The following is a 15340-nucleotide window of genomic DNA, read 5'->3' as shown; positions in this document are numbered from 1 at the left end:
GGTGGATGGCTACACGTAGGACAAGCTGGTGGAGACACGGGAACATTCTAGCCACCCCTCCCAGGTTCGTGTAAATAGCGGCAAGGAGCAACAAGCATCTGCGCCCTCTGCAGAGTGCCCCCATTTCCAGAGCACATGGTCATTCTGGGTAAACAGAACAAGGAAGAAACTTTTTATACCTCAGTTATCCACACGGATAATCTAGTCAACAAAAATGACTCTAATAGACACAGATTAATGAAAGATGATCCTTGTCTTTGAGAACAAGGACAGCCCATAGGAAATAATAGGTATTTACACCCAGTAAAGTAAATACTTCAGGAAAATGCCTAAGAATTCTTGGGGCCTCAAAGACTAGTTTGTCAATTTTATCTGGAAGAGAAGTCAAGAAAAGCTTTACATCAGAGGCTGGACAACACACATTTTAAAAGATGAAAAGGTTCTTAAAAGTAGATTTAAAAGATGAGTAGGTATATGCATGGTGAGGAAAGCAACTGAGGAAAACCACAGGGCATAAAAGGTCCTTAGGACTTTGGGATTAGCAGACATCTTTACAATGGATGCCTCGGAATGCCAGGGTGAGTCTGGAGGACAATAAAGTGGGAGAGACAAAACAGGCCAGAACCTGGAGGCATGTGTGGAACATCAATGAGTTGGGGATTTACCCTTTGATGATAAAGGGAACCCCTATATAATTTTCATCAAAGTGGAGTTGCAATTAGGCTGATCGTTCTGATATGAATAATGTTTGTGGAGAATAATGTCAAAAACGCATGGGTCAACAGTGTCAAACATCAGAAAGCAGCCTCATAATCTGAGGACTAAAACAACGTATTTCATTCAGTAATTCATTCATTAGGAGGTTAAAGGTGACACTGGCCATAATTCTGACAATAATGTGTTAAAGAAAATGAATGGAAGTGATAACTGAAGTAAGAAGGATTAAATCAAGTGTAGTTGCCCCAGAGAAATATATTTATAAGAGAAAAATTAAAGGAACATCTTATGCCAAAATAAGTCTAATCAAAAAAGTATAATTGAAGTGAGAAGAACATTGTTCACATCAATATATAAAAATACACTATTATCTACTATTAATACTTTATTCGATTCACTTATAAAATAAGAAATACTGTAACACGCATATAACTGATCCTTAATAACAGTCCTGTGATTTTATTTACTTATTCTTTATTGTACTTTTTCCATTACCATTTTTCCCACTTATACTCTCCTGTCCCCACAATTACATTGTTTTAGATGATATTAAAATGCCCTTGTCCATTTAATTCCTCAGTGGACTGAACAAAAGCAAGCTAAATTAAATTGTTACTGGCTAAGATACCTTGACAGGCTACGTTTAAGGTTGCTGCCTTTAGCAGAAATAAAAATTCTCAACCTGTCAGGAAAAAAACAGTTGTATTTCTGCGCCTCTAAATCTGCAGTGTAAGTCAGAGTGTCACAGGGAGGAAAGCGGACCATGGGGACATCTCTGTCTGTACCATGTAGTGCCAATCATCTACTGCCCGGGTCTTTTCCGCAGACCCTGGAGAAGGAAACCCTCAGCCAGGGGCCAGCAGTCCTTGTCTGTCTACTCCCTGTGATGGGCAGTTGTAGTTGCTGCTAGTTTCTAAGGACACTCCCCATGTATGTGAGAATTACTTCACCCTAACATCTCTGATTTTACACTGAATGGTGTTACTATGCTCCATAAAACAAATCAGCATTTTTAACAGTTGCACTAAAATACTCGTGCTGGGAGGTAAATACACACACGTAATCAAACACACTACTTATAAGAACTACTGAACAATCGAGAGAGGTAGCCAGAGAGTTCTAATTCATCCCATCTGCTGTACCCGTCCGGTACAGAAGAGTTGAACCCAGAATCTGTGATTACAGGGATATCATGGATATAGATCTTAATCTGCAAAGACCAACTCGAGGACTCTTCTGAGTAGAGGAATGCGGAGTTAGACAAAACTGGGTTGGAATCCAAGCTCCTGGCCTTTCCTCGGCAGGTGAATCAACTTCCACGTTTCCGTTTTCTCAATAAGAAACTGCCTCAATAGGAAACCTGCCTTACAGACGATGAGAGCCCTTGAAAAGTGATGCTGGACAGATTAGACCTGGCCCATAGCAGGCAGCCCAGGGCAGTTCTAATCTCTGGTCGGTTGCTTTCCCTTCTTTACAATTCTCAAGGTCTCATGCCTAAGGTGTCTTACCAGTGAATGTGGAGCCGTAAACCAATGACAACAGACTTAAGTGTTTTCAAAGCCAACTTTCAGGAAGTTGATATATTATCCTAAAATTTTAGATACTACTCAGAGGAATTAAGTGACACTTTATTTGCAAAGACTGGCTCAGTGTTGAATTTCAAAATGAATTATGGAACTACAATGTTTACAAAAGTTTATAATGAATCTCAATGAAATTGAAATAAGTAAAGGTCAAACTGATAAGAGATTGACAGAATGAGTTTTGAAATTCAAGGTGAAGACTAAGTGGTAGGAAGAAGCCTGGCCCATTTTACTTACTGCATCATCCAGTAAGTTTCCTGTACTCTTTTTTCCAGATGACTTCGATGAAGGGGAAGGGGACGGAGAAGGGGCAGAAAGTGTTTCTTCTTGTTCAATCTCTTTTTCCAATTTTATCAAGCCAGGAGGCTCCACGCCATACCTTTTAAAAGATACCAGATCACACATGCATAACTTAAAATGATCCACTTACCATATGCTACATTTCATTAAGAACACTAGAGGAACAAAGCGGTGATTTTTTAAAATAACATTAACTTTTCCTGGCATGAAATGGAAAGTTCTTAAATGCCATTCTTTTAAGCAGAGGAAAAACATACCTGCTCTGTGTGTGTGTGTGTGTATGTATATATATATATACATATATACACACACAAACACATAACATATAACATATAACATACTAAGATGAAATAAAATACTACAGGTAATATATTAATGAATCAATAATATATAACCATATAAAATTTAGTCTTCAACTTTCATATTTACTAGCAAATGATATTAGTGCTATAACTGAACTTCTATTTTGGATATGATCTTGTTAAAAATGGAAATAAAGTCAGTCAGAGCCAAATTTGTAAACAGCAATCCCCCCAAATAAACATTCTTAAATGATTTCACAGAGAAGAAGTTCACTGTTAAACACAGACCTCCTATGGGCTCTGGAACAACGGACCATAGATTACACAGGTTACTCTCTTAAGANTTTAGTCTTCAACTTTCATATTTACTAGCAAATGATATTAGTGCTATAACTGAACTTCTATTTTGGATATGATCTTGTTAAAAATGGAAATAAAGTCAGTCAGAGCCAAATTTGTAAACAGCAATCCCCCCAAATAAACATTCTTAAATGATTTCACAGAGAAGAAGTTCACTGTTAAACGTAGACCTCCTATGGGCTCTGGAACAACGGACCATAGATTACACAGGTTACTCTCTTAAGAACAACATAATAAAGCATGCCCAGTATTACTAGGAAAGAATATGAACAGAGAGGGAAGAGAAACAATTTGAAGTGATATGTTAAAAATTATTTGTTGTAAATTATAAGTGACAAGAATTTATACAAAAAAGAGAGATAGTTGTTATTAGTGTTCTTACCGTTCTTACCTCCCATAATCATATTTTTGTTTGGCTAACCTTAAAATCGATTTGGTCTTTTTAGATGTACATCAGTTACACCCAGGTGGAGGAGGCCAAAAATAACTCCAGAGTCTGAGAGCCAAGAAGGACTTTTGGGACTGTCTAGTTACACACACTCTTATTTGTCCAGGCAAGAATACAGATCCAGAGAACACAGAGAACTACATAGAAGCTGGACGAAGCTGTAAATCGAGGTTCTCTGACTTCACAACTGAGACCAGTTTGCTCTGATATTTTAATCAGAGGGAAAAGTCACAGGTCATGGACAATCTACAAAGTACATAATCTATACATAGAAAATATAAATATATCCATAATAGGTCTAGTATCTTAGATCAAGAATACATTAGAACAATATTAAATGTAAAAGTGTAGATTACTATCTTGTTCTAAAGGCTAGTTATTTTAACTGCTCAGCAGATATTTCTAGGGAAAAGCAACTTCCTCTCTCTTGAGGTTTTGTTCCTGTAGAAGTGCTCAGTTAGCTGGATTCCTGGCCTTTCTCCTTCATGACTCATTCCTCTCCAGTAAGTGAAAGGGCTTATCAAATTGTAAGTTTAAGAATAAAACGAGTGTGTTTGACTCAGTTTACCCTTCTTCTAGGGAAGAAACTGCCCACAGGGAGGTCTCTATAGGAACCTCCACCCTGATTCATCTTTTCTTGCAATTAGGTGGTTAATTGGCCTAATTCTGCAGTTCTATTAAAGACAATAAGCACATCTATCAACTTGGTCCTTACTAATAACAAAGATGGTATTTCATGTTCCATCTGCCATGCATTAATTTTCTAACTTTCTTCAGAATTTAGATGGTAAGGACAGGTGTTCCGTGTCAGGTGCCCTTTGAGTGCTGGAAAATGTTAGAATCCGGTACGGAAGAGTTGAAGCTGGATCAACTTCAACGAACAACTCTAATGAACAACTGCTGTTTTGAGAACTGCCTCTACTGAACACAGTAATTTTGGGTTACAAAACTCACTGACTGAAAGACTAGACCCCATTTATCATGTTGTGTTTCAGCCTTTTACACGTTTGGCCACACAACAGGGCGTTTGCTGAAATACGTGCTGGATTGCCAATTCTCTAGCAATAGAGACCACCGTGCAATTCGCAGCATCCACAGAAGCTAGTGTGGGTCCTGGAACACAGCAGGCACTCAACACTGCTCAAATGGAGAAAAACTCCTGTATTCTCATTTAACAATCATTTCAGGCTCCAAATATGTACTTGGTTACAGTGTTTGGGATCTTTAAATGCATATCACTTTAATACAACAGGTCAATATTAAATATATATAAATGCTTTACCAAAAAATGCTCTAGATCAGGGGTCACCAACCCCCAGGTACTAGTTCATGGTCTGTTTGGAACCAGGCCACACAGTGGGAGGGGAACCAGAGGGCGAGGGAGCGGAGCTTGGCTGGCCTTCCCGCCTGAGCTCTGTCTCGCCCGCCTCCGCCACATCCATGGACAAACTGTCTTCCATGAAACTGGTCCCCCGTACTAGAAAGTGTGGGAACCAACGCTCTAGGTGACTTTAAAACCTATCCGAAACTAAAATACATTTGTTAACTTTCCAATACTTACTAACTACACTGAACTCAACCCAGCATTTCATTACCATTCAGAAGAACCAACAATACTCCCATGAAGATTTGGTCATCCCTCTCCCCTGCGGCGGACTTGAGCTAACTGTGTCGTAACCTACTCTCCAAAGTGAGCAAATCACTTAGCCTCAAGGAATCCACTTCCCCTTGGGAAAGCGGAGCTGAACCCGGCCTGCCCTGGCCGCCTGACGGAGCCGTGGGGCGTGGGTGGTGGAAGAGCAGTGGACCGCTGCCTGTGTCTGGCGCAATGGGCCCTTGTCCCACATGTCACACATCTGAGCCTGTTTTATTTTCCTGTAAAATGGAAACTCTAATGCTTGTATTTAATATTGTTAGGAGGAATTAAAACAGTATCCATGACAAGCCTATGACAACCTCTGACACCTGTCACAACCTCTGAGATGGCTGTTAATTGATGTTTGAAATGTCGCACGACCAGAAAACGGTGGCACTAAAGTCCATTTCCCAAAGTGTTTACTTTTAAGGCAGAAAAGTAAGTAATATAACAGCATCAAAATTAAGATTTAGAGCAGTATTATTAATATTGTTTATATTAGTATTGTTTGTAAGCCTTACAAAAAAATAAAATAATGTGCTATAGGCTTTCGTTGAATCGATTTCCCCAGAGGTGTGGAACAGCAGACACACCTCAGGGCTGGAGTGGGGTAGCCCAAGTCACAAATTCAGCTTCACTACTAACTCACCGGATGCACTTCAGCAGACAACTCTTTCTTACTTTCCCTAGACGTGCGAAACCTTAGTCGTATCAAGGTATAAAATTTTATGTTTAATGTCCTTAAGAGAATAACATAAACTGGGCAGTGCGAGTAGAGGAATTTAAAGCACTAGAAGTCACAGCCAATTAAATATCAGTCCTAAGTAAAAACATCATATTTGAAGTATAAAGTAGGTCAATGGGAAAATATGATTTCATTCGTAATTGTAGGTGGATTCATGCCACCTTTCAGGAACAGGTTACATAATTTTTTTCGCTTCTTCTCTTTTCTTTATTAAGTGAAATAAGAAATATAGTATTAGAGTGACAATAGGTTTCACTCAATGTCTGATACAAAGTAGATTAAGTTTGGATGAAGTTGGTAACACAGTTACGCATGGAATCTTGCCCTGGAGATTTTTCTTTATCTGGGAATGCTGAAAATTAGCTATGCCACTGAACCCAGAAAATCAACACTAAGCCCCAAATCTCTGCTTATATTGGCTTTTGAATACTTCGGGCTGCCTAAGGTATAGTCAGCCAGTCCAGAAATGCACACTTAAGTACGATTCATTGGCTTCCTGTCTGTCTGGAGATGTCAACAGGTCGTAAATCATGAAATTCCCCTGGGAGGGGGGCCCACACCTGCAAGCCAACTCAGTCACCAAATAGATCTTTTAGTTCTCCCCAAAAGGCGGCTTCGTTATGATTTCTGTGATTAACTCTACCACTCCACATTTCTAGTCACTCTATGAGGTTTTCACAAATTGATACTATTTTCTACTCCTTTCCAACCACAAGATTTTAGAGCTTTGGTGGAGATGGGGCTGCTGTAGCTTTCAAACTGAGTAAGTGTCTAACTAAAGCGAGAAGCTTGAACCCACTAAGACCAAATCCTCACATCTGTATGCATCCTGGTGATAAAAACGTAGGGTGGACACCGAAAGGGCAATACATGACTTTGTCTCATTAAAAAAGCATTTTGAAGTGCTAGGGAACAGTCTTATGGTTAATGACTTTATGATCAGATTCTAAAAAATGAACTTTTCATTTTTCTGTCATATGACACACTTTGAGATTGTTCTCCAGATGAAACAACTGAGCACCCAATGAGAAAACTTACTCAAACTATTTAGGAGATGATGGTTTTACACAAAAGTTATTGGGAGCTGATTTTAGCAGAGTTAAAGGAACAAATTTTAGAAACTCCTCCTGTTTAAAGCATGTAACAGGCCAGTCACAGGTTCCTGCATGATAGTTTTTGCTCCATTTTCATTCTGTCTTCAAGTAATTTAAAGATAGATTTAGATTTGGAAGAAAATTTCACCCATGTGAAAGCATGTAATATTCTTAGTAGTTGGAGTCAAGTACTTTAACTAAGATGGATTCATTGATAAGTCTTTGTATAAAACTATTTTTCTTTTAAGTAACATTTCACTGAGCCATGGATTGAAATAGAAGGCTAACAAAATTACTTGTAAAGTATATTCCTTTTGAATAGCCATGAATTTTGCTAAATCAAGGAAGTTCTCAGAAATGGAAATATAAAAAGTTCCATTGTGATGTTGGTGATTGATTGTGGCCACGAACCAAAATACCAAGTGTCTTACTTTTATCGTAAAGCTAATCTTAATTCTGTAGTCTGTACAAAAGTTGAATTCATAGTAACTTTTACTTAGGAACAAATATCAAAGCACTGTCGTCAAAGGACTGCCGAGGTTTTACTGACCTGCCTTTGCTGAATGTTTTACTTTTCGGAAAGCAAGCAGTCATGTTTCACACCCAGGAGCAGACATTGTTTCTGAAATATTGAGGGATTTCCCTCTCCAGTGATGAGAGCTCAATGTAGTTGAAAACAAAAGGAAGTTTCACCCATGAGAACACAGAGAAGTGGTTTCATTCTCCCCTCTCAGAACTCAGAGAAGCCCTCAGGTCCCAAAGGAGCTTCGCTGTGTGCTCCCACGCAGGGGAATGGGGCAGAGAATGGGAAATGTTTTGCCAGTCATTTCCAAAGTAATGTTGATGCTTTTAGGATGATAGTTATGTACTTTGAGAAGGAAATGTTTAGAATCAAATACCAAAAAAAAGCATCATCTATCAGCAATAAAATAAAAACTCACAAGGTTGTATTGGGAACTTCGTTGTGCTCAAACTCATCTACTGGGTACAAATGAATGTTGTGATTCTTAGAGTTCTCTCAAAATCACTTTTAGTTTGGGTAAAACTGTCTTAATAATTTATGTAATCCTCCATGGAGGAGTCGGGGGAGGAGGAAGCACAAAATAAGTATCTAGATATAAGTTTAATATATATTAAAAATACAGGAGTAAAATGAGATTAGGGGATGAATTTTTCCTTTAACTAAAATATGCTTCAACATAGGGCTAAGGGAGAGAGATTTGGGTTTACAGGTTTGCCGTTTATAAAGCACAAATGAACTTCTATTAAAACTGAAATCTTTAAAGTGTGTAGAGAGAAACTTCAGTAGACACTGGTATTTAAATGGCCAATCTATCCAATTCATAGTCAACTGTTTAACCTCAGGCTGCATACAAAAGTGTAACATCCTGAAAAAATCTCTTAGCATATTCTCTCTTTTTCAGTGACAGGGTGTAATACATCACACCCCTCAAGTAGGTGAAGAAAATGAAAAGCAAAACTTCCAAACTGAGTGTTGTAATGTAAGGGTATCTTACTCCTTAGATAACTCCTTTGTGAAATGAGTAACAGTTCCTTTGTAACATGAATAAATACTGCTTTTGTCAGCTTGCATGACCATAAACACAGGGGAGAATGGAGCAACCCCTTCTCGTCACAGATAACAATAACAATAATAATAATAATGGGTGGCAGGGGAAATTTTTGGAGGTGATGAATATGGTTATGGCATAGATTGTGGCAACATTTTCACAGATCTATACTTATCTCCACACTCATCAAGTTGTATGTATTAAATACAAACAACTTTGTGTAGGTCAATTATACCTCAATAACAGTGTGTTTTTTTTTTAAAGGAGTAACCCACAACTGCAATTTTAAAATACTTGGGGGAAAAGACAAAAGCGTAAAGCTCCTCATATGATGCTTCATCTTGAAACGGACCAAACCATGATTCTATTTCATTAACCAAGACTTCAATTTGCTTTATGTACCGTGGCAAGGGGCACTTTACACCAGATACAGAGTTGGAGGGAAGATGATTCCTAAAGGCATTTTTGTCATTGGATATTATGTCTTCTCCTTTGAAGACTCAGTCATACTTAAAATAGTCAATTCAGCAGTGTTAAATTGAACACTCCTCAAAGTGTTCAGGTAACAAAAAATATAATTACAAAGAATAAAATAAACCCAGAAAATAGGCAAGTAATATAAACTATTCAGAGGAAAATGACAATTTCCAACTAATTTTGTAGATAATGCAACTCCTTCTCTTTATCTCTGTATCACAACTCTCAGATTCAAGATGCTTATGGATTCATATAGTTAAAATATGAAAGTAACAATCTGGCACTTTAGAATATTCAGTATAATCAAGACAGTATAATCAAGACAAGGAACCACAATAAAAAGCTTTCTGCCTAACCCGTTAGTAGGAACACTAGACCACCCGTGTTTCTTTTACTCTAGCATTTCAGTGGCGGCAAGTCATTTATTGAGTTTTAGTGTTTGTGTTTTCCTCCATCACCCCTGCATTTTTGACTTCCCCCTTTCAGGGGATAGCTGCTCAGTCCTTGCTATTCCTTTGACTCAAAACTGTTTGTCCTATAGGCCAGAAGCCCCAACACTGGTGGAAGGGTGTCTTGGCAGAGTTCTAGAAGCAACAGGTAGGTACCCTTGTCTTGTTCCCTCACAGAACCCAAGAAGGAGGCAACCCAGAAAGGAAAGGAAGTTCTAAGGCACAGCCAGACTCTGCAAGCTTGAACTACACCTGAGGAGTCAAGACCTGAGTGGACCAAAGACTAGGGAACCCTCTCTGAAGGCCTTCACACAATATCTGGTATCGGTGTGGAAGAGCACAGAGAAAGCTCAGAATGCCACAAATTGATTTGTTCACTACTTGCTGAGTGGGACATTAGGCATATTTAATTTGAAAAAAAGTTAATTAAAGAAATCATTCTCTCACCCAATTATTGTGGTAAAGTAAAATGCATACCTGGTATGCAACTTGTTAAAATAACATTGCCTATGGTGTTTTAAAGAACTTGGGGTTCCTCATTTTTCATTACCAGTTAATTTTTTATTAGATCAAATACAGGTCTATCTACTGGCACAAAGCTTTCTACCAATTGCTGTAATTTGCTGATGTGCACACCTGTATTTTCTTTTCCTTAATTTTCTTTATAAATTTCTCTTTGTGAATTTATACCCAGAGCTAGCTCTCATTTTAGCTTATTGGTTAATCTGATCTCAACTCTATAAGCATACCCAGATATGGTGGAGAAGACATCTTCTAATTCATTCTGATTTTAATTTTGCATTAAGACTTCTTCAAAGATTTAAAGCTTCATTTCTGATTTTTAAAAAAATATTTTATTTATTTATTTTTAGAGAGGGAGCAAGGGAAGGAGAAAGAGTGGGAGAGAAACATCAATGTGCGGTTGCCTCTCATGTGTCCCCCACCAGAGACCTGGCCCGAAACCCAGGCACGTGCCCTGACTGGGAATCGAACCTGTGACCCTTTGCTTCACAGGCCTATGCTCAAACCACTGAACTACACCAGCCAGGGCCATTTCTGATTTTTTTTTTTTTTTGGCTTCACAGAACTGTCAGAATCCCTGCTTGATAGTGTGCAAGAACACATGAAATAAAGCCAGCTAGCTAATAAAAGCCCTTCCTGTGATTCTTTAAATATCATTATGATTTCCACAATTGTTTCCTGTTTATTTTTTGCCAGAAGACAAATCCCCAAGATGTCTCTACAAAAGAATTATAATATTCTATGTCTTTCTCTAATCAAACTATGGAGAATAATTTAAAAACTATTTCCCCACTCAGTAATAGAAGTAAAAAATGCTAAGAGATGGGATGGTGAATGGGGAAAATGAGGAAAAATGCACAAAAGAGGAGGCTAAACATTATTAATAAAGAGAAAAGAGGGAGAGATGGGATTAAGGATTAAAGAAAGAAAGTAATGGGACTAGGCTTTCCAATAATGAAAGACCAATCGTCACATACAACTTTATGTACAGGACTCTCTCCCAACCCCCCAGAAAGAGTGGCTTTGACAACAGGATCACAATGTTAAGAAATATCAGAGGCATGCGTTTCATTTGAACAGGTGCTACTGACTGTATTTGTAGGAATAGCTTTCTCAACAGGTTCAACACCAGCAACAAAAGCCACCACTGTTTCTCACATGCTTGGATGCAGGGACGGTACATGATGACTTAACACAGTAGCAGTTGGCTGACGTACCTGGCTGCAATCCGGCCCAGCTCTAGCAAACAGAGACACACTTCTCTGGGTTGCTTGTGGAGGACTGAAAGACAAGACAGAGGCAGACACGTTTATGATACAAGGGATTGTAAAGCAGCTCAGTGGTGAACAGGCTTGCTATTGACCCTCTCATCCCTCCTGCTCCCAGGAAATAAACTAGTCTTCATTCTAACATTCAAAAAACCAGCCTACCCCACAGAAGACTTCGTTTTACTAAAGTCCCAAAGTAGTGGTCAAAACTCTATGTAACACCCCTCCCCAAAGCCACTAGTCTCAGGAAATCTCTACCTGTGTTAATCTTACCCTAAAGTTATTTTCTTTAATTAGTTCATTTCAGTAAGTCAATACTGGAAACATATGTGGCTACAATTATGCCATAAATATTTCATAGGTATTTTAAAACAGACAGCACACAGAAGACTATGGAACAAAGATGGGTCTTTTTAAAATCCTAGGTTTATCTTCACTAGTGATTTTAGCAGAAATAACGTAATGAATAAGAATAAAAATTACACACCACAGTTCTTTGTTATCCTCCATGCAAAGCTGTCAAGTGATACATTGAAATTTAATGTCTTCTCTTAATAAAATCTAATTAAAAGATACTTTAGAAAGAAACACTGACTGGATTGAGTAAATATAGAACAATATATACCACCAGCCAGCTTTGCTCATAAAATGAGCAAATTAGAAGACTATCATTTGCATTAACATTTTATTTGAATATAACATGATTACTTAATAAATCTTTACCAATTGCTTTGGACACATTCAGTAATGTTAAAAATAATACCTGCACTTATTGAGCCTACCAGAGGAGTATGTACTGCCTATATTTCTTTTTAAACCATGATTAGAGAATTTTTAAATGTTATTTTATATAACACCTAATAAAGACAACAGATATTGGAAAAATATCACATTGAGAATGGTCTTCCATAAACAAAGCTAATATCCTAATTAATAAATATATCGGCTTATTGAAAAACTTTTTAAAAGTTGCAATGTTGCTTTAATTCTTAAACAGAATTTTATACTTCAATATCCCAGCATTATTCCATTCCTTTAATTTAAGCATCTAATTTCTTCTTTATACAGATTAAGGTAGTGGCAATATTTGGTCCAGGGTCACCAGAATGGAATTTGGGGGAGTGTGTGGTGATTAGAAAAATATTTTCTTGGATTTTATGTGTATGATTTCACTTAGGCTTAAAAAGACATAAAGTTTTATTTTATTATAAAATGTGACCTTCAAAGCTTTTAAAATAAATTCTAATACCATCAGCAATGTTCACTAAAGCAGAATTTATTATGAAATGTGTGAATTATAGAATATTTATAATCTTGGTAATATAAATTTTAGTTTCAGCTGACCCTTAGTAAATTGTCACAAAACCCTAGTTGGGAATATTTAAAATTAATTTAATTAGAGGGCTTAAAATAAAGGTACCTAATACCTACAATGTCAAATGCACCAATAGTTGTCTTTGGCTTGAATCACACAAACTTCACAACTTTTGCTGTATCAAATCAATTCAGCACCACGTAACTCACAGACTGTCATATCACATAGGCATCAGTCACAAACAGAAAACAATAACAAACATCACAAAACAGAAGCAAACAAATGAAAATTAATCTTCTTGGCTAATCAATTTCTTTTGATTTGAACTTTTTTGGGGAAAAATCTGTCCACAGTACTAAATAACAAACAGGAGTATTGAGCGAGAAAAAAGAACAAAACCTGAGGAGAAGAAGAGTTTTAAGGTCCTGCCTGATACTCTCATCTTCAGTGAAAGAAAGCTGTGTGAAGCAAGTGGTTAAAACACCAACAGCTTTGGATACAATCTCATGCACTTCTTTATGAGAAAAATGTAAAAATATGAAAAATTTGGTGAACCAACCAAATTGTGTCAATGTGAAGTCCATAACCAATTATAAAAAGTAATAGCTGGCCCAAGTATGATGATTCCTTAGCCAATTTGTTGTACATATTCTGAGGACTATATAAGCATTGGAAGTAAACAGATAAATTTTATGGAAAATAAAAATCATTTTGAAGGAAAACAACAATGTGGGTGATGTATGAAAGACAATGTGATATGTGGAATGCTTCACTATTGTGTATTTCATTGTTTTTTCAATAGAACTACTAATTTAAAACAGCTTTTGTATGCCCAGACTCAAATATCAAATCTACCATTGGATGGATTAGAAATTTAGTTTAGCAAACTGAGAAATAATTGCATGAATCTTCATTTATATCTTTAACAGAATCAGTCTATAAAATTTAAGACAAATAAACATCTTCCTCAGTATTGTTCCTTAGGAAAATGCTGATAGAAACATAAGGTTTTACTTTCCAGTATTTTTGGAAACATTATCTTTTATAAAGCGCTAAAATTGCTTGAAAACACACCTATAATATTGTCTCACATGTCAATGACTTTTTAAATATTAAGCACATATGCCTGGCCCATAAGAACCCCCCAAAATCAGTGTTTGATGGCTACTAAGCAATAAATAAGGTAAATCTGTAGAGGTGTACAACATCTAGAACAGAGTAATTACGCCATAAGTACAATACCTCATAGTACTGAGGATGATAAAAATTATGTGGTGTTGACAGTGACTGTGGCAATGAATAAACAGAACAAAGAGTAAAATCTCACCTAGCATTTTTAGAAAAGTCAAGATACTAATTATGCAAAGTTTTATTTAATTATAAAAACAAACCCTCTTACCTTATTGCTATCAGATTAAATTCAATCGTTTTAAAGTAGTACCTGCATTACACCTATGAGATTACTTGCTTTGCGGCAAAGCGAACACGAATCCAAAGTTAATAGATGGAAAGTGTGCTGTGGTGCGGGAGACTGCGAGCTCCAACACTTCCTAGCTGTGCTATCTGGGGATGCCATTTCATAAAGTCTGTTTTCTGAGGGAAAAATAGTGTGTGCTACACAATATTCTTCTGAAGATCACAAAAAAACCCACTTATTGTTCTTATGGGCACAGTGTGTGGCACCTAGGAAAGATTTGTCCAAGGTAAGCTTTCTTTATTGTTTTATATTTATCGTTATAAATTGTTTACTTGAAGATCATCTCTGTTTAACTTAGTCAACATTAATTCACTTTTTTTCCTATACACATTTTTTTTGGTGCATCTATCGTGTTAGTCACTCTGCTCAGCACTGGAAGAAATGTTAGAATAAACAAGTATTAGTGTTGGTAATTTGTATAATTTAGACTGGCCCTATTGTATTTGAATATTTTATCATTTATATTATATCAGAGACAGCAAGTTCTAAATTTAATCAAGTTTAAAGGTAAGTCAGTCCATTTGGCCAGCATACACAGACATATACAGAACAAATACCCTATGGCTGCCATGGCTTTGTGCTGAGAGTAAAGTTTCAGCAGCAATTACATCGGGACATCTCATTTCGTGAAACACTAACACCTTTCTGTTAATTTCCCTCCATCCCTGAGAATAACATATTTAGATGAGTCTATTTCCAGTAAAGTATCAAAATGAATTATGTATGTATTATGTATTTTAGAAGATTAAATAACTAAATGCATGTTTTTGTCAGAATGATTAGGAAGGCAACTTTTAGCATACTGCATTTGAACTAGAGCCTTTGTATGGAATGATATATGCTACTCACTTTAAACACATTTACTGATTTGTCATTTCAAAGATATGAAAAATCTTTTACTTTCACTAAAGTTTACAATAGAAAAGATATTTTCCCTTTATCATGGTAACATCAGTGTGGTCTTTCTCTCTGAGTTAAGGGTAGTAAAGGGGATCGCTAGTGCTTTCTTTCCTCTGAACGAATCCTCTTTAAAACAAATAAAAAGCTCTATAATTCGTGGTGATTATTTTGCAAAA

The 15340-nt window shown here is 36.9% G+C and overlaps 1 protein-coding gene across 7 annotated transcripts in view; it reads right to left on the bottom strand.

The window, feature by feature from the left end:
• The window catches only part of GAS2 (growth arrest specific 2), a 119875-nt gene that overhangs the window by 54782 nt on the left and 49753 nt on the right, over nucleotides 1-15340 (bottom strand). For all 7 annotated transcript variants that reach the window (XM_037040399.1, XM_037040396.1, XM_037040397.1 and 4 more), the window contains exons 5-6: nucleotides 11422-11485; nucleotides 2538-2679 (exon numbers count right to left, since the gene is read on the bottom strand). In XM_037040399.1, the coding sequence (XP_036896294.1) occupies nucleotides 2538-2679; nucleotides 11422-11485 (206 nt within the window). The remainder of the gene's footprint in view (nucleotides 1-2537; nucleotides 2680-11421; nucleotides 11486-15340) is intronic.

Source organism: Sturnira hondurensis, unplaced genomic scaffold (genome assembly GCF_014824575.4).
Source record: "Sturnira hondurensis isolate 20B ecotype Veracruz unplaced genomic scaffold, ASM1482457v3 Scaffold0002638, whole genome shotgun sequence".
Taxonomy (NCBI): domain Eukaryota; kingdom Metazoa; phylum Chordata; class Mammalia; order Chiroptera; family Phyllostomidae; genus Sturnira; species Sturnira hondurensis.
Note: the sequence above shows the minus strand (reverse complement) of the source record. Positions and strands in the feature narration are given on the sequence as shown.